The following is a 26983-nucleotide window of genomic DNA, read 5'->3' as shown; positions in this document are numbered from 1 at the left end:
TGGTACATTCCATCAGAGGAAGGGGACAGAGCCTCTGAGTGTCATCTCACACACAATCATTTTCATACAGCTGCTAGCGAGAGGTTCTGAAGCACTTTATGGTGTACATTTGCATTTTTTGTTCTTTGTATGCAAACATGACTATAAAATGTACAAAGACAATGAAAACCAGGCACTTTCAAAGTCATTTTATTTGTATTTACAATTGCCTTGAGTGTTATTATACACAGGACAACCTTATTGGGCCTTCAACAGTGTTCTGGTCCCAGACAAAAGAAGTGGGGTGGGAAATCACGTCCCTTACATGTTTTATCGTCAAGGCTTTTTTTCTACAGAAGATAGTCACACTAGCTGAGTATTCAAGAAATAACATGATCAAGTTGAGCCAGATATGTCTCTACAAAGCTGTGCCTTCATAGCTCCTTGCATTTGAAATGTAAATCACTACATGACAGCCAACCGAGACTTGTCAAAATGCACATAGTTCTTAGTCTTCAACACAAATCCAAGGGAAATGTAAAAAGCAGACACAGCTTTTTTTTAAACAATCAACTTGTTTAGCAACAGAGTACTTTAAATCAGAAACCATCACTGATAGAAATACATGCACCGTAAACACCTAAGATAAAACAAACTAAATCATACCAATCAAAAGGGTGAAAGGCAAACAAAACGAAAGATGATCTAATGAACAGTTCAACAATAAAAAACAAAACAATAAAAGGGATTTTGGTATGTTGACTTCCAAATGTGTGTCAACTTCACAAAATGACATGTCCATGACACCCTTCCATTCTAAAGGATGTAATTCATCATTTTACAATGCATCCATTTCCTCTCAACTCCATTAGGTAGTAACATGTACTGTTTTAGGAGAACATACACCATTCAAAGTACCATGTGATACAGATTTGATTGTCTAAGCGGTAAAAGCCAGTCACAGCGACTCAGAAATGCTACATGACAGCATTGGGATTCAGTTTTCAACAAAGAGAAGGATGCGATGACTTGGTGAACAAAGCTGCGAATCGTCTTTAAAAGGAGAGAATTTCCGCTGTAACATTTGTCATCGGCAGGACAATCAAAACAAGAAAATAAAACTTATTCAAAAGGAAAAAAGACATTATTCACATACAGTAAGCTTTTCAGTGCTACTGAGTTACAAATAAAAGATTTCAGCATCGATTAATGACGGTAAAAAAAAAGATGAGTAAAATAACACAAACTAAAGTGTAACAACAACCATGTTTGATAAATGCATTTAACACAATTTAAGTATTTCCCTTAGAGATGATATATTCATATACAATATAGATGGCTAAAAAGGCACAATACAAATATGTACAAGACCCTCTAGAAAGATGCAAACAAAGACAGAGAACACATTCTTAACGGTCAAGCTGCAGGGGTGTGTCAAATTGCCAAATCTTCTTCAGGCTCAGTATTGTTTAGTCATAATCTCACACAGACCAGGGTTTAATAATATCAACCCTCTAACCACCTCTCTTGACCAGCTAGCTACATGGGGCAACAAAATGTCCCTTGAAATATAGACCAGTTAATAACAGGCATACCCTTACCACTGACCAGAAATGTATTGCACGGTCATCCCTGTTCCCCCCCCCTATGTATAATGATGAGGGTAGATCGACTGACTACACTGCAAACAGACAGCGGCTGTATATTTTTTGGGCACCCCAGCTAGTTCACAGATGAATTACCAACTTGGGGACATATCTTTGTATGCTGCTGTTTCTCTATTCAAAATGTGACGATAGGAACATCTGTGGTATTTGGAAACTGTGGGAAACACTTGGGAAATAAATCAACACATATTTTTGGTAAGTTACCCACCACATTGAAATAATGGTATCTGGGGTTGTGTGACTCGCACCATGCAAATCAGCTAAAGATTGATTTTACAATTGCGACCTACACACATTTCCATTTATCAATGACTCAAGCAGTTGATCTTTGATGGAAAATATCTGCCATGTGAGGTAAATCAGGACCAGATTGACCAGACAAACCTCCTGTGACTTGGTCTAACATCATTTCCAGTATTAAACAACAACAATAATTGCACTGTATCTTAAACAACATGTGATTGGATTGTGCCATTCCTTTCAGCAAACTGCTTTTAAATGCTATTTGTCAAGTTTAAGTCCCTTTGCAGGAATTCAAGGACACTTAGGGCTGTGCTCTGAGGAACAGTTAGCCCAGTGGGGACAGCTTCTAAAAGGTTATTTATACATGTACACACATTGAACTTCAGCACAATGCTGAAGAAATGACACATTGTTTTGAAGGCCCATCCTTAGTCTTTTAAAGTTAATTTACAGAAAGGCCTGGTTTGGCTTATCTTGGGTAATAATATACAGCAACCTGGGGTCCATAGATATCATGCAGTGAAATACAGGCTAGGTTCTTCATTGAGTCATTGTCTTTGCCACACATCAGTTTATGTAAAAAGACCACAGAAGACTGTTAGGCTGTTGAAGTTTGACACAGTGGAGAGGTCGGGACAGCTGAGAGAAGGGTGGTTTTATAATGAGCACAACATTCTATCTCCATGGAGGACATTGTCAGTACTAGAGTATAACTAGTAGAAAGGTTACATCCAGAAGGCAATTGAAGGTCATTCCTAAGTAGCAATCTCATCATATGCTTAGAAAAACTAAAACAATTCCCAACCCCAATCAATGCTGCCTCAGTAACATTGAATTCTGTTTTCAAGCTTTGGAATGAGTGCAAAATAACCCCAAAATTAGAAAAATAATTCATTTTGTGACATTATCCTTTCATGTATAGCCACCGAGGGCTCTAAAACAATCCAAAGCGTCCGTCCGTGATGCCCGACAGTGCTGCAGACCTTTGCTTTGGTCAATCCACGAATGAGAGACAGTGTGCATCCCAAATGGCACCCTTTTCCATATATAGTCACTACTTAGTCAAAAGTAGTGCACTGCATAGGGAATAGGGTGTCATTTGGGATGAACCCAGAGGAACAACAGCCTGTGAGTTGTGGAGCCAGAGGTTTGTCTTCTTCCCTTTAGTTGTGTCCTCTCTGACTGCTGTGCCCCAGTGCCAGGATAGCTGCCATAGGGAGAGTGCTGCTGGGCAGGAGCCCTGCATCAGAGAGTATATCTGTCCAGTCTGCTTCCCAACCACTGCCATCCCCAAGTCCACCTCAGTTCAGTCCATGGCCATCACACTGGGGCAAGATTAACTCACTAGGGCCAGCAGGTGTGTGTGTGTGTGTGTATTTCAGAGGGCTGGGGTGGAGCCAAGTACCTAATAATAATAAAGAAAATAAGTCACTCCACAAGCGAACAGTGGTGTGACTGACTGTTTCCCTCTGTGTCAGACCTCTATCCCTTGCGCTCTACAAGAAGTCTAGCTCCAGAGCTTGGTGCAGGGATACTAGGTCCCCGTGGGTGGAGATACGCCAGAAAGGCATGTTGTGCTGCAAAAACAGAGCAGAGATACCAACAGTCAAATCAATACACCAAGACTAATTTACTGCAGTGTTGAGTGTAAATGGTGAATACCAGAAGTACTTGACATACTGTATGCAACACAGAAGAATTATTGCCGGCTGTTTGTTCAGTCTTAATACCTTGTAATATGCAGCCGATACCCAAATGCACATAGGCCTACCCGTTTTGCTGCAAATTCCTCATCACGGCCATCTCCTACCACCACATAGGTCACCTTCTTCCCAAAGCGAGAGACAATGCGCTCAAAGCAGCTCTCTTTCCCTACAGAAAGACCACAGCAAAATCATAAGTAAATAGTCACAAGGACTCACACTAGTAGATTGACTTTCAGCTGAGATACTCAAATGCTGGATTTAATCGATTTCATCCACCTTGGATCAAATACAAATCCTTTAAACCCCACGGCTATGGAGAACATGGGTTAAGGTCTGTGTGTTAGTGGTTTAGTTTACCTATCTTGGTGGCACTGTAGATGTTCTCTATGGGGAAGACGTCCCCCAGGCCGTAGAGCAGCACCTTGGCCAGAGCAGGCACCAGCTGGGTGGTCGTCACCAGGACATTCATACACTTACCTCTGTGGACACGGATGCACACACAGTGAGTAAGGCCACAATAAACTCCACTACAACCCCCCCCCCCCCCCCGCATCAAATTACACTATAAAATAAGAACAAAGATTGTCTAAAATGTCAAACTCACTGTGCTGACCTGGACTGGATGAGCAGCAAGGATTTGAGTGCCGTACTGAGCCAGGCGTCCGTCACATTTTCCATCTCAGACTGCAGTCGAAGGAGCAGCTCCTCTTCATGGGACTCAGCAGGCCTGGAGGAGAGCAGAGGCGTTAGATGTGTTATTACCAGGAAGAAAACAAATATAGCATCACTAATTTCTTGCATTGATGCCGTATATAAAAACAATACCATCAGAGCAGGGCATTTAGAGGTTATTACCACAGCAACCAGGAGATGGCGCAGGAACACATTTACAACCTCCCCATCGTCGACCCTATTCTTTTTCCATCTATTGGTATCTGGCTTTAGATCTGGCTGTTATATCAATGTCTGGTTAGATTCTACATTCTAGGATGCTGCACACAAAAAAAATGGCTGTGCACAAACAGGAATATTCCTCCCAGGCGAAACTATGACACGGCAAGAGTACACAAAAGCATACCGTTTTTATTTGAACAATGCATCAACTTTTAACGTCTCAAAGTAATATTGCGGATATTAATATTCAGATGTCATCAGTGCTTGGACACCGTGCCCTAAGGGTTTCCCAGTAAGTCACAGTCTGGTGATTAGTCCAAATTTGAAGACAAACACAGTTGTCACACATCTCACCTCCCACATTGCATTTGTATCCGTTGTAGAGGTCCTTTAGACGGCGGTAGCGGAAGGCCAGTTTCCTCATCCACTCCACTCCACCCTGGACTCCAGTAGTGGCCCCTGGGGCCCCTCCACCACTGGGGCTGTAGAAGCCGTCCGCCAGGAAGTTATAGGTGCTGAGAGGAGGATGAGAGGATTGTATGTGGCGAGCGAGGAAATTAGGGTCACTGAGTCTCTACCGTCTCCTGATATGAGCATCACAAATCATCACTATTTAGCTAAATAGTATGGCCTTTTGTATTTACTGGTTGTTTCCAGCAGCATCATAACTGAAGACATGTCCATACCTCAGATCCTGTCCATTGTCATCAGAAGCCATGTCTTCAACATGGACCTGGTCACACTCCTCCAGGTCATTGAAAAACAGGTGTGTGTCTGCCAGCTCAAAGATCAGCTCCTCCATCTGAAGACCCAGGTTCAGTACTGTGGCAGGGTCCTACACAACCCCAACAGGACAGAGGTTATATTCATTTCAATAGAAATCTTACCACATCAGAGAAATTCATTCTATTATACAGACGTGTAAAATAATAGATTACAGCGCAAAACATGATAGTTGCGATTTCCCCAATGTTTCTTCATTCCTAAAGACACACCTTGCCAAACTTCTGAGCGAAGGAGCCGGTGAGCAGAGAGTGGAAAATGATGATCGTCTCATCCAGATCCCAGAGAAAGATTCTCTGAAAGAGACGGGAGAGGAATGAGTCAGTAACTAAAGAGTGGGATTAATCAGAAATTATTCCATTTATAAAATTACATGAACATGTAAAAACGAAATGACATGTTGTAGAGCAGATACATAAATAACAAAGACAATTAAAAGAACCAGCCACCTGAGTAGCTGGTTAATTTGTAAGTCTGTATATGAATGACTGCATTTTGAAACAGTCTGAGGTGGGTTTTAATTTTTTTAATGTAAATGTATGCTTTGGCCACATACGAAGATAGGATGAGTCAACAACATTATTTGGGTACGAGTTAGACAACTTTTAAAAAGGGAGATTTTCACTGGAAAGTTACTTTAAAAATAACCTCATCTGAGTAGCTGGTAAATTTGTATGTGAATGAGTGAGTAAGTGGTTGTGCATCTCTGTTCATGTGGGTCCTATAGTTACCTCAAGGTCGTTGTCAGTGGGCTGGTTGCTGACTGATTTCTTGGCCTTCCCCTTGGCCTTGCCAGCAGGGTTCCTCCTCCCTGCCTCCACGCCTGCCGGGAGGGCCACTCCGGTCAGGAGGTTCTCACGTGGAGATGCGTCTGAGGGAGAGGGCAGACAGGTTGTGGATTGATAGCTGACAATTCAGTTGAGCACTGACACAATCTCCCATGTTGAACACCTCAGCCTAAATGGACTAACAAGCCCGTAATCAAAGCAATGTTGATAACACATTAACTACTGGATCCCAGTGTTATCCATCCAGCTATATTCTAAACATGGAACTGACATTCATCCGGTAAGGCATTGTGACACCGATAATGGGAGTTATCAGAAGTACCTATAGATACCTGCATGGTCATACGGTAAGACTAGGGTTGCAAAGGGAGGGTATATTACTGGAAACTTTCAAGGTTTACCAGTAAACTACCAGAATGTTGGCCTCTTTCAAGGATTTTATGTAATCTATCACAATAAATCTAATGGCCCTTTTGGGTACTTCAGGTTTTTACAGGTGTCTAATGATCTCTGGCCCTCTATGTGGCCTCATCACATGTAAACTATTTTAATTAAACAAGATGATTTTAACAAAATATAATGACAAAGCTGTAAAACATGATCCTAAATATAAACCATTGGTGTTTAATATCCTTTATATTTTTCCCCACCCATTTATTTTAATATGTATTAGTCGTCAATGTTTTGGTGTCAAACTGGTGGCAGTTGTGAAAAACGTCAATCAATGGAAGAGTTGCAGAGTTAGTTGAAAATAATGAAATTGTTGATTAGATGTTTTTTTTCTTCATTAATTAGGATATGTTCTCTAGATTCATATTGGCCTATCTACTAGAAAAACTAATGGACACTGATAAACAATGGATACTATATAAGAATACATTTGTTAAACGTTATTCAAGTATAAATTACCAAAGTTACCATAGATAGCTATTGATTCTGTTAATTACCAAAATAACGTTAACTTTTGTAAACTACCGGTAGCTTTGCAACCCTAGGTAAGACGGTACTAGCTATTGTTAGGAGGTAAGGCTGAAGTACCTGTAGTGCTGGGCAGTCCAGCGGAGGCACTGCCCTCCGTCTTGATGGCTGGATAGCCAGCCACACCCACACTGGATCCATTCCCTTCGCTATTGGGCTGGCCGGCGAGCAAGTAGCTAGGAGGCGGGGCGTAGTACTGAGGGAACTGGGCCTGGCCCAGAGAGTTATAGCTGCTGAACTCCTGCAGCATGAGAGACACATACACAAAATGGACATGAAACAATCAAGGATGGATTTACAGGCTGTGTCCCACAGGGCTCTGGTCAAAAGTATGGCAGCTGTGAGGCAGCCATACTCCATTAGACATACTCCGTAAATGCATTGTGCCTTGACCCTGCACCACACTGAAGTCTCTGTGTAGAGATTTTAGTTTTGCCGTAGGTTGTAACTTTACATATGCTCCAGTGACGTTTTGCTACAGAGACTAGGGCAGTTGCAGTGACCATATTAGCGCCACACCGGCAGTCATGACCGCAGTAAAATTCTACATGAAAGTTGAGTCACGGTAATCTCCTCTTATGCACTCTGGACATGCCTTAGCAGTAGCCTATCCAACTGGCTAACGATCTTCAGGTCCTAATGGCCTGCTACTCAGGGCTCTATTGTCCCTCTAACCACTGACAATGCAAATGCAATGGAAAAATCACATCAAAAACTCACCATTTTGATTGATAAATTCAAAGAAAGAAGTTCAACAATAGGTTGAAACGGAGTAGAACATGGCCATTCTGAATGTTGTTTCAAGGCCTAACAACTCAAAAAATGGGATAGCGCTTTCTAAGGAGACGGTTCATTCAAAAATACCCATACGCATATTACAGCTTACTAATAAGCATAGGCCTATATAAGCCCAAGCCCCAAGGGCCGTTATACAATACATAACCAATGAATAATACACATGGCAGAAAAACATTTATTTATTTATTTTAAATACTGATATCTTTGGTACATGGTCTAGCCTACATTAAACAAATTCTGATTTAGCCTACACTTATAGTGAATTTGTTTAAGATTTTGAATAGCTTAGTAATAGGGATTTTTAGAGAATATCTCACCACTCTTGAGTTTCCATCTACTTCATTCCTATCTCAAGCGCAGAGGCTGTCAACAGTTTAATGAAAAATGTTTTGTGAAAACATGTTACTATCGATGTCCCTGAACAGATTTCACTTGGTTTCTCAAATTAAGCACTGGATAGCTGCTGGAACGAGTGAACAAAACATACAGTAGGGGAAAGTGGCCTCCATTCTCTATTCCAGTGCATAAGGATGACATGTCTTTTGTGTCTTGACCCTGTTCCTGCCCATTTGATAAATAGGCCATTCTAAATCTAAATATATTTTACATATGGGTAAAGACAAGATTAAATTGAGAATAGTCTGATGGGTGAAAATATGATCACTTAATGAGAGAACAGTGTGTGCAACCTGAGGCAAGGAACAGAGCGCAAACTTTTTTTCATGCAGCTCAAATATCTTTGTATTTCTAAGGCCTTCTAATGTTTGTATCATTTATGATTAAAGTAGCCCCCCAAAATTAATACAAATAAACTCTACATCTAGCATATAGGAACGGTTTCAAATTCTCACTTTTACGCTCAGCACTTTTACGCTCTCGCTCCGGAAAAAAATCTGTTCTATTTTATTTAGCTAAGTTCAATTATATGATTCATACTATAAAAGGTAGCCTAGTGGTTAGAGCGTTGGACTAGTAACCGAAAGGTTGCTGGATCGAATCCCTGAGCCGACAAGGTAAACATCTGTCGTTCTGCCCCATGAACAAGGCAGTTAACCCACTGTTCCTAGGCCATCATTGTAAATAAGAATTTGTTCTCAACTGACTTGCCTAGTTAAATAAAGGCGAAATAAAAAAATTATAATATATAATAGTGGCACTGGACTTATAAGCATATCTGGTCAGCTAAATTAACAAGCCTACAGCCTATGGCACAGTGTAGTCAGATAACATACAATAAGGCCAACTCATTCTGTTCTGAAAAAAACCTCACCATTTTTCTTTAGACCACCTAAAATAAAATGTATTTTTCATTTTTTAATAATGAATGTATTGTGATGGTGTATATTAAATGTGATGGTGTATATTAAATGTAGATGTTCAAAAAAGGCACATATTAGTGGCTTGTATGCTGCTTCGATGAGTGGAGCCTTGAGATGCTAAACATGTTTATGTTAATTAATGGTAAATTACTATTAGACCAGCAGACTTTTGCATGACAATAACCAGCTGCCAAAATTTCATGACCCCCACAGCCCTAACAGAGACCTTTCAGATTCATTTTTGTTGCTTTTTGAGGCCCTAATTTCCCTGGTCAAAGCTAGCCAGTCCTTACCTGGTGAGTCACTGTAGGTGTAGCCGTGGTAGCTGAGGGGATGTTAGTGTACACACTGGATGTAGTGAAACTGGAGCCTGGCAGAGAAAACAGACACCTCAAAACATTGGAAAAACGCAGACAAGAATTAATACTTCCTCTCAATCCATTTCAATGAATAGATCATTCACGCCAGTGAGCGCAGTAACCGTAGTAGTGAAAAGTGCAAAAACACATCTGCATAAATCATAGCACCGATTTCCTTGTCCAGTAAGCTTGTGCCTGACTTGCACTATGGGACTGTTCAGAACCGTAATGTGCTGGGTTGGATATTTTTCTTCCACATTGCCTTTTCCAGAACAGTTAGAGCAAATATTGTGGATGCGTAACCAGGCCAGGCCAGCCCAGCACAGGTTGGCTCAGTTTGGTCCTGTAGTGTGAATCAAGCATATTATTATGAGGTAAACCCTTATTAGCGTTGACAGAAAGCGGATGTTTCCGGTTTTCAGGAACACAGTATTTTCAACCTAACTTCCATTTGCGCTGAATAATAGAAGTAGGGAATCGTCTCAGGCGTCTGTCTACATCTGCTACGTTAGGTTATATGATGTGAGTCAGGGTGGTGAGATTGATAGATGGCGATGGCTTGCCTTGGCTGGGGTATGAATAGTGCACCTGGCCTGGCTGGGTTGAGGTATATGCAGAGCTGAAGCTGAGAAACTCAGGCTGGCCAACAGAAGGCACTGCATCAGGCAGCCCTGTCTCTGTCTTAACGCCTGGCCACATAGCACCTGAGGGAGGGATGGACAGAGAGAGAGAGAGAGAGAGAGAGAGAGAGAGAGAGAGAGAGCAAAAGGTAGGAGAGGGAGTTGTAAAAGGAAATTTAAAAAAGATGTAGAGAAGGAAAAGAGTTAAAGAAAGACCTTTCAGTCAAAGGAGTGAAAATTATTGGAAATTTTAGGGCAATTGAATCAGTGCAAAAGCTTGACGTAGCGTAACAAGCGTAATAATGAACGAACAGAAGCGTAGTGTTGGGTTATTGTGCAGGTGATGTTAGGAGAAGACCAGGGAGGTGAATAGTGTTTGTGTGTGTGAGAGAGTGAGAAAGATCAAGGACTGACCGAATGGTGGGAGGCCGTAGGTCTGTCCTGCCTGGGGGAAGGCGGTGTACACAGTGGACTGGGTTAGAGGAGGGAAGGCCACCTGGCTGCTGTACGACGTGACGGCTGGGCTGTGGGACAGACGGGGACTGTGAGAACTACTGGAGGAAAACTCTCTTCCAAATAGCATGCAGTGGAGAGCTGGGCCCGCATTGATCAAACGTCTCAGCGTATAAGTGCTGATCTAGGATCAGGTCCGCCCTGTCCATGTAATCTGATGCATGATGATTTAAAAAGCCAAACTGATCCTAGAGCAGAACTCATACCCTGAGACGCATTGAGAATATGGTCCTGGGCCCCCATTTATCAAGTGTCTCAGATAAATATTGCTGATCTAGGATCAGTTTGACATTTTAGATCATAATAGTTCAGATTATTATGGACAGGGCGGACCAGATCCTAGATCAGCACTTCTACTTTGAGACACTTGATAAATATGGGTCCTGACCAGAACTTTTTAATGTATAGAGTTTCCACAGACATATTCTTACATTAACATTTATACAGTAGAACTAGAAGTCATCACACACTGATTACTTCTGGCTGCACAAAGCATTTCCCTGCGGGAACAATAAAGTTTGAATTGAACTGTCATGCAAGTCCCAACATACAAGTAACCCAGTGTTTCCCAATCCTGGTCCTGGGAACCCAAAGATGTACACATTTTTGTCCTATCCCTAACACACTTGACGTAAAGCATCAACTCCTTATCAAGCCTAAGATTTGTTTTTTTGAATCCGGTGTGTTAGTGCTAGCAATTTAAAAAAGAAATGCACCCCTTTGGGTCTCCAGGACCAGAAAACACTGAATAACCTATGACAGCAGACAATACTCACCTGCTTCCATGGTAGATGTGAGAGTTATATTCAGAGGCTGTTGTCATGGTGAGCTCTTCGCAGGTCACCGCTGGAAAAACATGAACAATGGTAGGCAAGCCTCAGCTTAAACACGTTTTACAAAACATGACAAAAAACATCACTATGACAAATGAAAAGCTTGTGTAGACCCAAGGAGTGTTGTGCTCGAACCGGCGTGTGCAGGGCAGCGGTTTCCACCTTTTGGGTTTTGCCCTAGCACTACACAGCTGATTCAAATAATCAAAGCTTGAGGATTTGAAATCAGCTGTGTAGTGCTAGGGCAAAACCCAAAAGGTGCACCCCTTGGGGTCCCCAGGACAGAGTTTGGGAAACCCTGTGTAGGATGTTGTGCTCATACCAGTGTGTGTGTAGGGGTTCATGGACTCGTCACAAGCCTGAGGCCCTGCTCCTCCTCTGTCTGAACCAGACTGGTCCCTGCTCCCTGAAATCAAAAAGACAACAGTCAACCATCTACACCAATGAGTGAACTACCACTTATGTTCACTAACGCCATCTACAAGTTCCATCTATTCCTTATATGCCCACACACATGCCAGCAGCATATCACCCTGCATATCACTGCTGGCTAGCAGGGTTGGTCCTGGGCAGTTCCAGGATGGGAGACCAGATGCTGCTGGAAGTGGTGTTGGAGGGCCAGTAGGAGGCACTCTTTCCTCTGGTCTAAAAAAATATCCCAATGCCCCACTGCCCTGTGTAGGGTGCAGTCTTTCGGATGGGACGTTAAATGGTTGTCCTGACTCTCTGGGGTCATTAAAGATCCCATGGTACTCATCGTAAGAGTAGGGGTGTTAAACACGGTGTCCTGGCTAAATTCCCAATCTGGCCCTCAAACCATCACGGTCACCTAATAATCCCCAATTTACAATTGGCTCATTCATCATTGGCTCATTCATCGTTGCTGCAAATGAGAACGTGTTCTCAGTCAACTTACCTGGTAAAATAACGGATAAATAAACACAATGGGCATAAAATGAACACCTACCAAATGTGGGTAGATTTAGGTATTTGCGGGTAAGAATGTCTATTTCACCAGCTACTTTGGCGGGTGGTCAATTTGCAGGGCTCTACAGTGAGAGCAGTGCATTCGCAAATGTGAAAATATTCAAAAGTCAAGTATGAGCACTAGAGGTTGACTGATTAATTAGGGCCGATTTCAAGTTCATAACAAATCGGTAATTGGCCTTTTTGGACGCCGATTATGGCCGATTACATTGCAATCTACGAGGAGACTGCGTGGCAGGCTGACCACCTGTTACGCGTGTGCAGCATCAAAAGGATCTTGTGGCTACAAGAAGCCAAGGTAAGTTGCTAGCTAGCATTAAACTTAGCTTATAAAAAAACAATCAATCAATCTTCACATAATCACTAGTAAACTACACATGGTTGATGATATTACTAGGTTAACTATCAATCAATCTTCATAATCACTAGTTAACTACACATGGTTGATGATATTACTAGGTTAACTAGCTTGTCCTGCGTTGCATATAATCAATGTGGTGCCTGTTAATTTATCATCGAATCACAGCCTATTTCAACTTCGCCAAAAGGGTGATGATTTAACAAAAGCGGATTTGCGAAAAAAGCACAATCGTTGCACAAATGTACCTAACCATAAACATCAATACCTTTCTTAAAATCAATACACACGTATATTTTGTTAAACCTGCATATGTAATTAAAATAAATTAATGTTAGCAGGCAATATTAACTAGGGAAATTGTGTCACTTCTCTTGTGTTCATTGCAAGCAGAGTCAGGGTATATGCAGCAGTTGAGCTGCCTGGCTCGTTGCGAACTGTGTGAAGACAATTTCTTCCTAACAAAGACCGTAATTAATTAGCCAGAATTTTACATAATTATGACATGACTTGAAGGTTGTGAAATGTAACAGCAATATCTAGACTTAGGGTTGCCACCCGTTCGATAAAATACGGAACGGTTGCGTATTTCCTTGAAAGAATAAACGTTTAGTTTTTGAAATTATAGTTTCTGGATTTGACCATATTAATGACCCAAGCCTCGTATTTCTGTGTTTATTATATTATAATCATGTCTATGATTTGATATTTGATAGAGCTGTCTGACTGAGCGGTGGTAGGCAGCAGCAGGCTCGTAAGCATGCATTCAAACAGCACTTTAATGCGTTTGCCAGCAGCTCTTAGAAATGATTGAGGCACATGGCCGACTTCAAGCCTATCACCTTCCGAGATTTGGCTGGCAATAGTCAAGTACCTATAAGAACATCCAATAGTCAAAGGTATATGAAATACAAATGGTATAGAGAAATAGTCCTATAATAACTACAACCTAAAACTTCTTATCTGTGAATATTGAAGACTCATGTTAAAAGGAACCACCAGCTTTCATAAGTTCTCATGTTTAAGTTTCTTGCTCAGAACTTTAGCTTTTTTACATGGAACATATTGCACTTTTACAACACTGTTTCTGCATTATTTAAACCAAATTGAACACATTTCATTATTTATTTGAGACTAAATTGATATTCTTTATGTATTGTATTAAGTTCAAATAAAAGTGTTCATTGTTCATTCAGTATTGTTGTAATTGTCATTATTACAAATATATATAGTAAAATTGGCATCAGCTTTTTTATTTGGTCCGCCAATAAAATTGGTATCGGTCGAAAATCATAAGCGGTCGACCTCTAATGAGCACGTGAGTTAGAAAAATTGGGCAGTAGCTATTTTCAAAGTATGTCTGCTGTTTTGTTTCATAGCTAATCGCACAAAGAAATAGGAATCCCATATCCCACCTCACGCAGCAACACCACTGCCTGTCAGTGAAGTGCAGTGCTGATAGATTCATTTTGAGGCACTGTGCACAGCAATAAAAGTCTAATTTACTCTAAAGTCCACAAAGTGAGACTTTGTCCTCGTGTTTCTTGGCTATTTACACTTTTTCACAAGGTCGGTTGTTTTTCAACGTTAGTTTGAGTCTGCTGCTTCAACCAATAACGAAGAGACGCCCTAGTCAGATCCCAAGTCACTCGCACTCAGGACTCTTATAGGGGCAGCTGAACATTTTGTCTCTGATATTTTGGTTAAAAGACTCAGGTCACCAAAAATTAAATTAAGCAAATCACGGTCATCCAATATGTGAGTTGCTGGTAGACTTCGTAATCTACCTGCCACAGGGGCTGGTGGATTTTTAAAAAAGTACATTTTAGGCCCATAGGCAATAGATTAGCCTTTTTTTAGAGCCATTTATTTCTCAGGCTTTCATTTATTCAACTCACCTCCATCAAGCTGGGCATTAGACAAGGAGGAGAAGGAGTCGTCCTGATCTCCTGAGCCCAAGAGAGTAGGGGGGCTCTGGTCATCACCACCCAATCCCCTAAAAAAACATCCATTTATCAAATATCACAAGCCTATTTACTACCCACCGACAGCACTACCTGTGCTAATGAGAGAAAAGTCAAACTGAACCATCAAACTATTCAGTAATACATTTATCAGTCTAGCCACCATATAGATTCTTTGAAAGGCCATTAATAAGAACAAACACCACTGTACAACCCACAACGGGAAACAATCACAAAATGATCTTCTAATATATGTGAGAATGCTGAAAAAGCTGACAGACCCTCTCAAATGTCTGCTCTTTCAGTCACCTATTATCAGAACATAGATCTCATTTATCCATTTTTTTCTAGAGACAAAATGGGCCATGTTAAAAAGCATGTTAGAAATAAACAAACTGACCGTGGCTCTTTATCCAGTCCAACGTTGAGCTCATGCCTTGCCTTCTTGATCTGTGAAAGTAAAACACACATGAATGACATGTTCACCGTTCTTTAAGTCTTAAAACCCTTAGAAACAAATTACGACAGTCAATCAGGTAGTGTCAACTTTAGTGTCTGGCAAGTTGTGAAGTGATGTTAAAGGGAAATCTACTTAAAAACCCAACATTGCCACAAATTCTGTCAACAAGAAGTATATTACAAATCTTTTCCGAGATGTGAGATAATTAACTTGCTATCTGTAGTATTGTATAGATTTGGAATCGTGACATTACGTACTTGAGGAAAATAGGCACGTTTCGACATATTCCTTCAATCATTGGATCTCCTTTCTATAATATCTCTATAATATCTCTGGCAACGGCACCATGCAATGCGCACTGGACTAAAGAGGCAGACTAATTGGAAAAATGTGCTAGACCCTCCGTTAAATTACACCTTTCTTGAGGTAGGAATGTAGTAAAAATATGATCAATGGCTCATTCGAGGAGATATCCTCCCGAGTTATGACATTGGCCTGTATTGAAATCTGACATGTATGATAGATGTTTTCTTGATCCAAAAGTAATATTCCTATTATCTGTCAGTGTAGTGAGACCTTATCACGGTGCTACGTCATACCGGCAGGATTTCTGCCTGCTTGAACGCCAATAACTCAGATACCCATGAAAAAACATGAAATTCCTTTAAGATGAATGTCTTGAGACTCAACTCACCGGCAGTTCAGGCAGGTCCTGCAAGTCATCCATGTCTGCTGAGCCAGGTCCTCCTGACATTTCTTCACTCTCTTCGTCTGGGGAGGCTGTCCGGACACTGCTTCACACAAACACAGTATGCCCAGGGTGAGTGGACAGGACCACTGGTTTAAGTAGCCAGCTATGATCCCCTCCCCCCTGACACATCTCCGGGTGCCCCCGCCCACCCTACTATCGTAGGAGTTGATCAACAGTGAGGCAGGGTGTGGCCTACTGGGGAAGAAGTGATGCACGGTCGGCCTAATGGCAGGTGAGGCACGTGCACCGTGGCCCCACCACTCCGGTGTTTACAGTTGGATTAAGGGGAGCGTGCCTCCTTACATGAGCTAGCCTACATTTGAGGAAATGTATTCTCTGCGGATTATATGAGCGGCATTAGGTGTTCAGGTGCAAGCTGTCGTATCAATAGCTGGATAAGATCTAACCTCATTTTCAGCCACCTGCCGCCCACTTTATAGCCTCCTCTCGGTGTGCCCTGGCCATAGAGCCCTGATCTAACTGGCATTTGCGGGAAGAGCTTGCCTACGGAGCTGTGAGGGGAACGGCACCTCAGTACCTCCAGGCTCTGATCAGGCCCTACACCCAAACAAGGGCACTGCGTTCATCCACCTCTGGCCTGCTCGCCTCCCTACCACTGAGGAAGTACAGTTCCCGCGCAGCCCAGTCAAAACTGTTCGCTGCTCTGGCCCCCCAATGGTGGAACAAACTCCCTCACAACGCCAGGACAGCGGAGTCAATCACCACCTTCCGGAGACACCTGAAACCCCACCTCTTTCAGGAATACCTAGGATAGGATAAAGTAATCCTTCTCACCCCCTTAAAAGATTTAGATGCACTATTGTAAAGTGGCTGTTCCACTGGATGTCTTAAGGTGAACGCACCAATTTGTAAGTCGCTCTGGATAAGAGCGTCTGCTAAATGACTTAAATGTAAATGTAAGAGAAGGGAGAAAATAGTATTTTAGAATTTCCCACCTGACCGAATTTATCAGACACTTGTTAAAGAAAACCGTGCACATGAACAGGATGCCAGCCACCTGAATTAGACATAAATCGAGGCACGTGTCCCAAAAACATTTACACAACTCTTCCTAGTAAAACGGACCACTACATATTTTTTAGGAACCATTTTTGTACACCATGCAGCTTACGTCAGATCATCTTGCAACTTTCTCTGTAAAGCTAACTTTTGTCAAGTTCATATATTCTACAATTGGTTTCTCTTTTCATTGTCAGTAGGCCCATCCATTTTCAGCATTGATATCCAAAACATCTAAGTGTTGATATTGATGGCTCATAGCTTCAGAAGCTTCTGCATTCACCACATTGTGTGCGCTTGTTCTGAGATGTATTTTTCAGACTTTTACTGAAGCAATTGTTGACATTGAAAATGTGTTTTAGCTAAGATACGCGTAGAAAATTCACACTAAAATGTATTTCTCATATGTAGCAGTACTGTTCTTAATTTCAGATAGACACTTATCTTTCTATCAACGATCTTTTAAAATAGTCCTGGGAGTGTATTTTTCTAATTAAAGTGACCCAAAACATACGGACTTCATCCAGTGTCCTGAAAAGTGGATTAGTACTTGTATCATTTGCATATTTTGTATGCAAACAGTATCAGAAAAATTATATATATTTTTGGGGAAATATTTGTGTCAGATTATAAATCAGTTTTATAGCATTCTTCGTATGAATAATTGTCTTTATATATCCTTAGAGATTAATTTAAATTATTTTATATATCCTTATCAATTTCAATGATAAATTCAAGCTCTTTGTGTATGAGAAGTAATTATTTAGTGGCCTGCAGTAATGTGTACTCCCTATAACTCAAGGTCTCTCCTGACTGATAAGAAGTTATGTGATATGCAGAGAAATCCTGGGTGATGGAAGAGTACTGAAGTGCATATTTGTGGAAAGGAAGGGGCAAGAGCTAAGGGTGTAAGTGGACACTCCACTGCACTGAACGTATGTTGTTTTCACAGTCTTATGTCCAACAATTAAATTGATTTTTGTTTTTAAATTGCTCAGAACATTTTGGGTTCGAAATAAAACCATAACCAAATTCAGCCCACAAGTTGGGGAACCCTGGTGTTTACCTTCAATTGGTTAAGGTTAATTTGGATATATCAAAACGAGAAGAAAAACCCTATTTAGGTTGTGGTGCCTTGCATCAGGGATGCAAACTGGTAAGGGCCCAAAAAGGTGACACTTTCCCTCCCCCCACTGAAACATACAAAAAAAAATCCCTGCTTAGGAGGAAATGCAGGTTAACTAATTAAAACAAAGAAAATGATCTACATGATCAGCTTGGGTGTAAGAGTGGTTGACGTGAACCTAACTCACAGCTAAAAAAATGTAAAGAAAGCAATCCAATGTTATTTGTTGTCTCGTCTTTACTGCAAATGACACTGACGTCTTGAGAAAAAAAAACTATACACTAATATTGCAGTTAGCCATGACAGCCTTTATAATAGAATACATAAATATTGCACTTGGAGAAAAGGACATCTTAAGTAGAAATAGAATGAAACAGGCATTCTATTTTTGCTCTATTATAGTGGCCACTATATACATCGATTAAGTGCACAAGACTACATGTGTGCAAAAATAACATTCACTGAGTAAAAAAATAAATAAACAAAAAGATAATCCCCCCTCTCACTCACACGTGTTACTGTCAAGTTCAACACAACAAAAGCAATAACTTTGGGCTACACTGCACATTATTACAATGTACACTTTCTGGCTGTGGACATCTGTTCTACAATGTGCTAGCAAAAGTGAGAAGGGGGGGAAAGTGTGTGGTGTTCCTTTCACCTCTATAGTGGCATCCAGGTTAAACCAGGCTCAGCTCCAGCTACACTTGATCCCTGAATCCACCAGGTCATGTTTCGGAGGACGCGTGACTCGACATTTGCCTCCTGAGCCCGTTCGGGAGTTGCAGCGATGAGAAGATCGAAATTGGGGAGAAAAATGGGGGTAAAAAAATGCAACAAGTGGAAACATTTCTAAAAACTTGCTTTTGCTTTGTCCTTATGGGGTAGTGTGTGTAAATTGAGGGGGGAGGGCAATTTAATAAGGCTAGGATTGCACATTTTTGGGAATATTCAGAGGTGGAAACTTTCCGTGGGAATTAATGGGAATATATGCAAATTAATATTAACACCATTTAAATGTAAATGCTTTAAAAAAATATTTACCATATCATATGGAGACAGAAACATAAACCTAAGTAGACCATTGCAAATGATTAAATCCTTCCCAAATAATCGATTTAGTTACACATTGAACCTTTAAACGAGTTGACTCTTCACATGGGATGATTTCACTGAACAAAAGGGAATATTGAACAATCCCCAATGATTCATCGCATCTCTCAAAACCGTTTTCAACATACATACATTTCAACATAAACTAATAGTCTAGAAACTAAAGCTTGTTGTCTTCCTCTCAGGCGTCCATGTCTTCTAGACCTCCTCAATGTCAAACTCTTGAACATCAGACTGAGGCCTCATCTTCACTATGACTTTCCAACCTTGTTGAGGATGGTTTGTTGTCAGGCTCAAAAAGCCTCAAATTTCCCTGGATGGCCACCAATTTTTCAACCCTTGTATTGGTCAGCCTGTTGTGTGCTCTGGTGTGGACCAGTTGCGCTCTGAGGCGGCTGATATCGGTGGGATTTGGAGGATGATGGAGGCAACAGGCGAAAGAGTCTCTGATCCACAAAGTCCCTTCCATCAGGTGGCATATTGCATCTCCATCCCAAAGCCCTTGCTTGGAAGTGTACCTCGTAAGACTGCCGAGAATCTTGCCCTCATCCAGGCCAAGGTGGCGAGACACGGTAGTGATGACACCATAGGCCTTGATTTCTGAACCAGACTGGATGCACTTGCCAGCATACTTGGGGTTCAACATGTACGCTGCAGCGTGTATGGGCTTCAGGCAGAAGCCTTCATGCTTTTTGATGCATTTCAGAACTGCAGTTTCCTCTGCTTGGAGCAACAGTGAAGTGGGCAGGGCAGTACGGATTTCTTCTTTTACATCTGCAAGCAGAGTTTGAACATCAGACAGGATGCCATTGTCTCCCTCAATCCGTGCAATGGCTACTGCTATAGGTTTCAGGCTGCTTACCACTCTCCCCCAAAATACATCATCCTGGAGGATCCTCTTGATGGGGCTGTCCATATCGGCAGACTGTGATATGGTCATTTCTTGCAGAGACTCCTTCCCCTCCAGGAGACTGTAAAACATGAAGACAACACCAACCCAACAGGTGTTGCTGGGCAAATCCAATGTGATACTCTTATTCTTCTCACTAAGCTTGGCGAGGTAGATTGCTGCTATAACTTGATGACCCTTCACATACCTAACCATTTCCTTGTCTCTCTTGTAGTGTTTCTATTGTTTTCAGTGCCATGATGTCCTTGAGGAGCAGATTCAACGCATGAGCAGCACAGCCAATGGGTGTGACATGAGGGTAGGTCTCCTCCACTTCAGACCAAGCAGCCTTCATGTTAGCAGCATTGTCTGTCACCAGTGCAAATACCTTCTATGGTCCAAGGTCATTGATGACTGCCTTCAGCTCATCTGCAATGTAGAGACCGGTGTGTCTGTGCCCTTGTAGAATACTGGTTGAGGGGTGGAGATGTAGTTAATTGTTCAGTGCCCACGAACATTCGACCACCCATCAGAGATGATTGCAATACAGTCTGCTTTCTCTATGATTTGCTTGACCTTTACTTGAACATCCAGCAAATGAGTAGATAAAGCATGTCTGGTTGGAGGGTGCATGCTGGTTGAAGAACATTCAGAAATCTCTTCCAATACACATTGCCTGTGAGCATCAGAGGTGAACCAGTTGCATATACAACTCGAGCAAGACATTCATATCAGCATTTCTCTAACTACGTTCCTCCATTGAATAAAACAACTCCTGATTCCAGGAGGACCATGAGCTGTTGCTATCGATAAGGTGTCTGAATCATTATTTTCACCTCAAATAGAGGTAGAGGGACTTTTGTCAGAGGTTGCTTGTTGTGAGGGAACTTTATGCACTTGGCCAGATGATTCTGCACTTTTGTTGCATTCTTCACATAGGATTTGGCAAAGTATTTTCACATTTATACAGCTATTCCTTCTACATTAGCTGCAGTGAAATGTATCCATACATCAGATAGTGCCCGTGGCATTTCCCTGTAAAGATTAGAAAAAGAGAAAAAAAAAAGTTACAAAATACAATTCCATGTAAAGATAAATAGATTAAACAGCTTTTGTAAGATACATGTTTTAAAATTAAACATGGAAACAGGTGACTTAACACCTAGTGAGCAGGCTCAAGCAAGCTAAAACCCACATGGTAGCAAAAACTAACTAGAAGAAATTGTAAACAAGTTAGAAATGATTTAAAACACACTTTGCTGTAGGCTACTATTTCCTAGTTAACAAAAAAAATAATGTATGTCATACAAAATATATTCACCCTACCCAGTATTGTAATCAAAACTTACCAGAAAGCATGTAGTCCTTGGCTCAGACAGTGTAGTAGTGTGGGCTCAATAGTATCTCATTACTGTGAAAAATCTTGAGCATCAGCTGTACACGTGATGGAAGAATGCACTGTGCATGCATAGGGTTGCAATTCCATTGAATTGGGGATAGTTTAACCAAAATATGCCACAAGACTTAAAATTGCCTTGTGCATCCCACAAAAAAATGCACTGTTATAAGCTAACTTTTTTGATGAATTCAAGCAAAATTCTCAGGCTTAACTTCCCATGGAGAAATTCTGGAAATTTACTGTAAAGTTTCAGACACTTTGCAACCCTAAAATAAGGCTGTAACATAACAAAATGTAGAAAAAGTCAAGGGGTCTGAATACTTTCTGAATGCACTGTACACTCCCCCCAAGGGGTACTATAGACACACATTAAAAGTTACATTTTATATTTTGTGCATTCTGAGACAGTAAAGTTGTGATATTGCATGCAAATGTAACATCTACAATGCTAGAACTGCCCAGTAGTACTAAGATCAAAAGGCAAAGCTGAAGAATTCAAATGAGGGCACCTTTGACTAAATAAAAAGTCAAAAATATCCCTGTCATTCGCAGTGCAGTGTAAACTTCTAAAATTTTTAATACGAATTTAATCTGATGGTTTAAAGATTTGCAAACAGCCCTGGCATTTTCTATTGAATATAGGCATATTATGAATCTGGCCTTTATAATCTCATAGTGTTAAGATCTGGCTTGTGAGAGAGACTATTGTGAACCCAATGCAATCTCGGTTGTCCTGACAACCATACAAAAGCTCGAGCTACTCACGGCACCTGCTGTAGACATAGGTAACCTGCTATACTGTACACAGTGATCAGCTGATGTTACCCTATGGTGTTTCCAGTTCTCAGAACCGTCACTAAACTTCTAGCCAGCTGAATCACAACACACACAGGCACTGTAGTATGCTTTATGCAAAACAATGAAGCAAGCCTACCTGCTCCACAGACACTGAGGTATGAATCTTTATTTATTTATTTATTATTATTATTATTTTTAAATAGGCTATACTGTAGTCTACTTCAGATATCATTAACTAGATTCAGCTGTGGGTAGATTTCTTTGTTGAGCGGATAGTCACGGGGCAAGAACATAATTACAAATACAAATGTTGGGCTAAAAGAAAATAATTTCAAGCTTTGCTTACATTTGTATATGATACTTGGGCTCAGATTTCTCAAGTTAAAATACATTTTTTTCCTGGCGTTTTTAGTCTTATGTCCAACAATGAAAATGTAACTTTATTAAAATTGGGATGTCTCTGTGCTGCCTATGAGTATTGTCTTGATAAGCAAACATTGTGTGTATAATGATCTTACTGTTATTATTGCCTCCTCTAATAAGACATTGTGACATTTACAGGAGCACTGTGCTGATTTGACTTAATCTTTGTCCAGGAAAACCGGCCCTACAGTGCCTTCAGAAAGTATTCACACCCCTTGACGTTTTCCAAGTTGTGTCACTGGCCTACACACAATAAACCATAATGTCAAAGTGGAATTATGATTAGGAATTTTTACAAATGAATTAGAAATAAAAAGCTGAAATGTCTATAAAAGTATTTTACCCCTTTGTTATGGCAAGCATAAATAAGTTCACTATCACTGTGTGTAATAGTGTTTAACTCATCTCTGTATGGTCCCTCAGTGGAGCTATGAATTGCAAACTAATGCAACCACAAAGACCAGGGAGTTGAACATTGAATAACCCTTTGAGCATGGTGAAGTTAATAATTACACATTGAATGGTGTATCACTCAACCCAGTCACTACAAAAATGTCTCAGTTGCCAGAGAGGAAGGAAACCACAAGGATTTCACCATGAGACCAATGGTGACTTTAAAACAGAGTTTAATTGCTGTGATAGGAAAAGACTGAGGATGGATCAACAATATTGTAGTTACTCCACAATACTAACTTAAATTACAAAGTGAAATGGAAGCCTGTACAGAAAAAAATATAAATAAATTCTGCATTCTGTTTGCAATAAGGAACCAAAGTAAACATGAAAAAAATATGGCAAAGAAATTACATTTATGTCCTGATTACAAAGTGTTATGTTTGGGGTAAATTCAATACATCACGAGAACCACTCTTCATACTTTCAAGCATGGTGGCGGCTGCATCATGTTACGGGTATGCTTGTCATTGGCAAGGACCTGGGAGTTTAAGATAAAAAAAAAGAAGCTAAGCACAGGCAAAATCCTAGAGGAAAACGTGGTTCAGTCTGCTTTCCACCAGACACTGGGAGACAAATTCACCTTTCAGCAGGACAATAACCTAAAACAAGGCTAAATCTACATTGGAGTTGCTTACCAAGACAACGTTGAATGTTCCTGAGTGGCCTAGTTACAATTTTTTTATTAAATAGTTGTCATGACGTTGCCCTCTTTGGGTACAGCAAGCACCATCCCCCTCTCCCTGCCTCCTTCAACTAGGCTGCTGTGGTCAGAGGAAGGTCGTAAATTCCAGAGGAGAAGACCCTGCTTCATGGCCACACAGTATAAGAGAGTGAATTTTCAGAGAGAACAAAGGAATTTCTTCCACCTCACAGAACTTGAGGTCCGAACAAATTTCATGTTCCGGAAAAGGTATAATAGATCGGTGAAGAATCCAGCTACGAACTGGTCCGTTTGTTACAACTTGTGGAAGATCATGGGAGACGGTGTGGCCACATTACCATAACGCTGTTTATATAATAGCCTCAGATATGAGGTTTACATCTAATTGTTGTAGAAGATGAATGAGTGAGTATGATACTGTTTACACAATTTTACAATGTGATGTTGGACTGTTTAATGAAGGAAACTCCAATTCCCTTTTGAGACCTAAATCAGAGGACCGCCCCTGAGCCCAGTTAGGGTCAGGCATCCAGGGACAGCCCAGCCCCCTTTCTGCAATTCCAAATAAAACCCAACCTTGAGAAATTATTACCAGACCATGTTTCTCTCAATCACGGGAGTACAAAGGTTGCAGACCATTGCTGAATCTTTTAACCATACCGCGTGGTTAAACTCTTAGACTATCGATACCAACAGAATAAGAACAAGTCTTTGATATTAATTACTAGTCTGAAGCTAGGAATTCGGTATCATTGAACGCGAAGAACGACAACCACCGAAACATCCATTCTATAACAAATGAATGAATGTCAATCTGAACTAGAGAGCGAGAGGACGAAACTCTCCAACAGAAACAAACTTTTCAACTGCGATCAAGACGACGCACTGAGCGTAAATATGTATTGATTGAAATTGTTCCCGAGTGAGCAAAGGATTAGCATTTCAATTGTTATAATTATCACTCTGTAGTGACTTCTCAGCTGGCTCCCCCTTTTGTCCACCAAGCCACGATGTATGTTTAGCCCACTAGGACACATTCCCCTATCATTTCTTGAAAACATATTTACCTTGTTTGTTTATGCATTTCTGTGAATTACTTAGTAATAAATACATGATTTAAGACAATTGATGTATGGATGACTCATAGTGAAGACTGGGTTCGTGCAGATAACCAACCATTTACGACATTTGGAATAAGACTAACGTGAGGTAAAGTAAATAATTCATTCATCAGAAGACTATGGATCAGACATGAAAATATCTGAAAAGTTATTTTAGGAAATGATAACTTTGTAATCTGAATATTTTCCTTGGTGCCCCGACTTCCTAGTTAATTACGGTTACATGATTAATCAGTTTGATCGCATAATACTAATTACAGAGAATCTTTGATAAAAACTAAGTCTTCAATCTAATGATAGTAAAGACACGACATAGTCTTGAAATCTATGGCAAGACTTTAAAAAAATATTGGCCGTCTAGCGATGATCAACAACCAACTTGAGAGTTTGAAGAATTTGTTAAAGAATAATGTGCAAATACTGTACAATCCAAGAATGCAAAGCTCAGAAGTTTACCTAGAAAGACTTACAGCTGTAATCACTGCCAAACGTGATTACCTGGTTAAATAAAGGTGAAATAAATAAATAAATAAAATAAAACTCAATTATAAGCTTTGACCTTCATAGTAGTAGCTAGCTAACGCAGGTAAAAACCAATGACAAGCTGGCAGCATGCCATTATCTGTGGTGGCGGTAGCTATCTGATTTTAACAACTAGTATTTACACACTAACGTTACTAGTAGCGTTCCTGGGAATTAACGTTAGCTTACAAAAAAAAAACATTAGTCCGCCGGAAAATTTAATTTCAACGTACTCTGTCGAGGGAATTTGAGAAAAAACATCTAAATGGAACAAACGTGAGTTTGTTGTAGACCCATGCAGTTTCTGTTATCTCATGGACATGTCAAAATAAAAGTCCCACACAAGTTCTTGCTTTTACGTGTGCAGGCAGGTATGGCGCACGTGTAGGATTTTGACATGAGGTTTAGTATATTAGAATCCCCAAGCTACTCTTCCCCAGATATAGCTAGGTAAGCAGAGAGGAAGTGGGTCTACAATAGACCCACGTTTGGAATGTCCGTTTAATTTGTTTTTCTCAATCCCCCTGCACAAGGACCAACACTACGGACAACAGGCAGAATACATTTAAATGTATTTAACTTCAGGCTTCCTGCGGACTATTCCGTTTTTTTACAAGATAATTATGACATCTGGTGGTAGCTGCTTTTAGTGTGTAAATACTAGCCTTGCTAACCGCAGCTATGGAGGTGGGTGTCTGAGGCTGACTTTAGACTGTCATTTCAATACGTTTTGAATGATAAGCGTAAAATAGCTAGCCAATTTTGCCTCCAAGGCAAATCCAAGTTAAATTCTATACAAGTGAGTGGGGGGTACTAATAAGTAATTAGCATGCCCAAAACAGGTGTGCTAACGTTAACTGCTCCACGCTCAACACTGAATCCAACACTGGTTCCTAATTTCTATTCATCTTTATCCAGGAACTGTATACACGAGTAAGTGTTGCTAGCGATGGCACGCTTACTAGAACATTCTACATTTGTAGAGTCAAGGACAGCTTGTGAAGGTGAAGTCCAGTTATTGCTAGCAAATACGATGTCTAGCTAAGTTAGCCAAATTACTACGTTACTTATCCAACGGACTTTTCATTTTAGCAAACTAGGAGGAATTGAAAATCTATAGATATGGTTTTATATATTGCAATTAGCTGAGTACCGGGAACATAGCTAACTAGAAAGCGTTAACTAGCGCATAGCAAACTGCATTGTTTTTAGCTAACTATAGCCAACGCTCTCATGATGCTATACTAGCTAACGGAGTATTACCGCAACGTGTTGGAACTTCCCTTCCAAAGTTAGAAATCGTTATCGCCCGTGGGTCTACATTGGAGTTAGTCAAACTTAACCTTACCATTGGTGTAATGTATTTTTGCTTTAGTCGAATATCTTCGTACTGAATCCACACCGCTTTGTCTGTTCGACCACTATTTAGCAGGAAGTTTTGATTATTCATGTTAC

General features: G+C 40.7%; 1 protein-coding gene across 1 annotated transcript; it reads right to left on the bottom strand.

Annotated features, from left to right (window-relative positions):
- Positions 1-173: 173 nt before the first annotated feature.
- LOC115131389 (eyes absent homolog 3-like) lies at positions 174-26983 on the bottom strand. The gene is given in 20 exon segments (XM_065020365.1): positions 174-3466; positions 3661-3761; positions 3953-4074; positions 4209-4302; positions 4305-4322; positions 4844-5004; positions 5176-5324; positions 5485-5568; positions 6004-6143; positions 7099-7279; positions 9449-9525; positions 10078-10218; positions 10549-10658; positions 11424-11493; positions 11803-11886; positions 14724-14821; positions 15190-15239; positions 15944-16040; positions 18808-18911; positions 26877-26983. Coding segments are annotated over 18 exon segments (1821 nt in total). The 5' UTR covers positions 16004-16040; positions 18808-18911; positions 26877-26983; the 3' UTR covers positions 174-3385.

Source organism: Oncorhynchus nerka, linkage group LG7 (assembly GCF_034236695.1).
Source record: "Oncorhynchus nerka isolate Pitt River linkage group LG7, Oner_Uvic_2.0, whole genome shotgun sequence".
In the NCBI taxonomy this organism is placed as follows: domain Eukaryota; kingdom Metazoa; phylum Chordata; class Actinopteri; order Salmoniformes; family Salmonidae; genus Oncorhynchus; species Oncorhynchus nerka.
The sequence above is the reverse complement of the archived record's forward strand: the minus strand, read 5'-3'. Positions and strand labels throughout refer to the sequence as shown.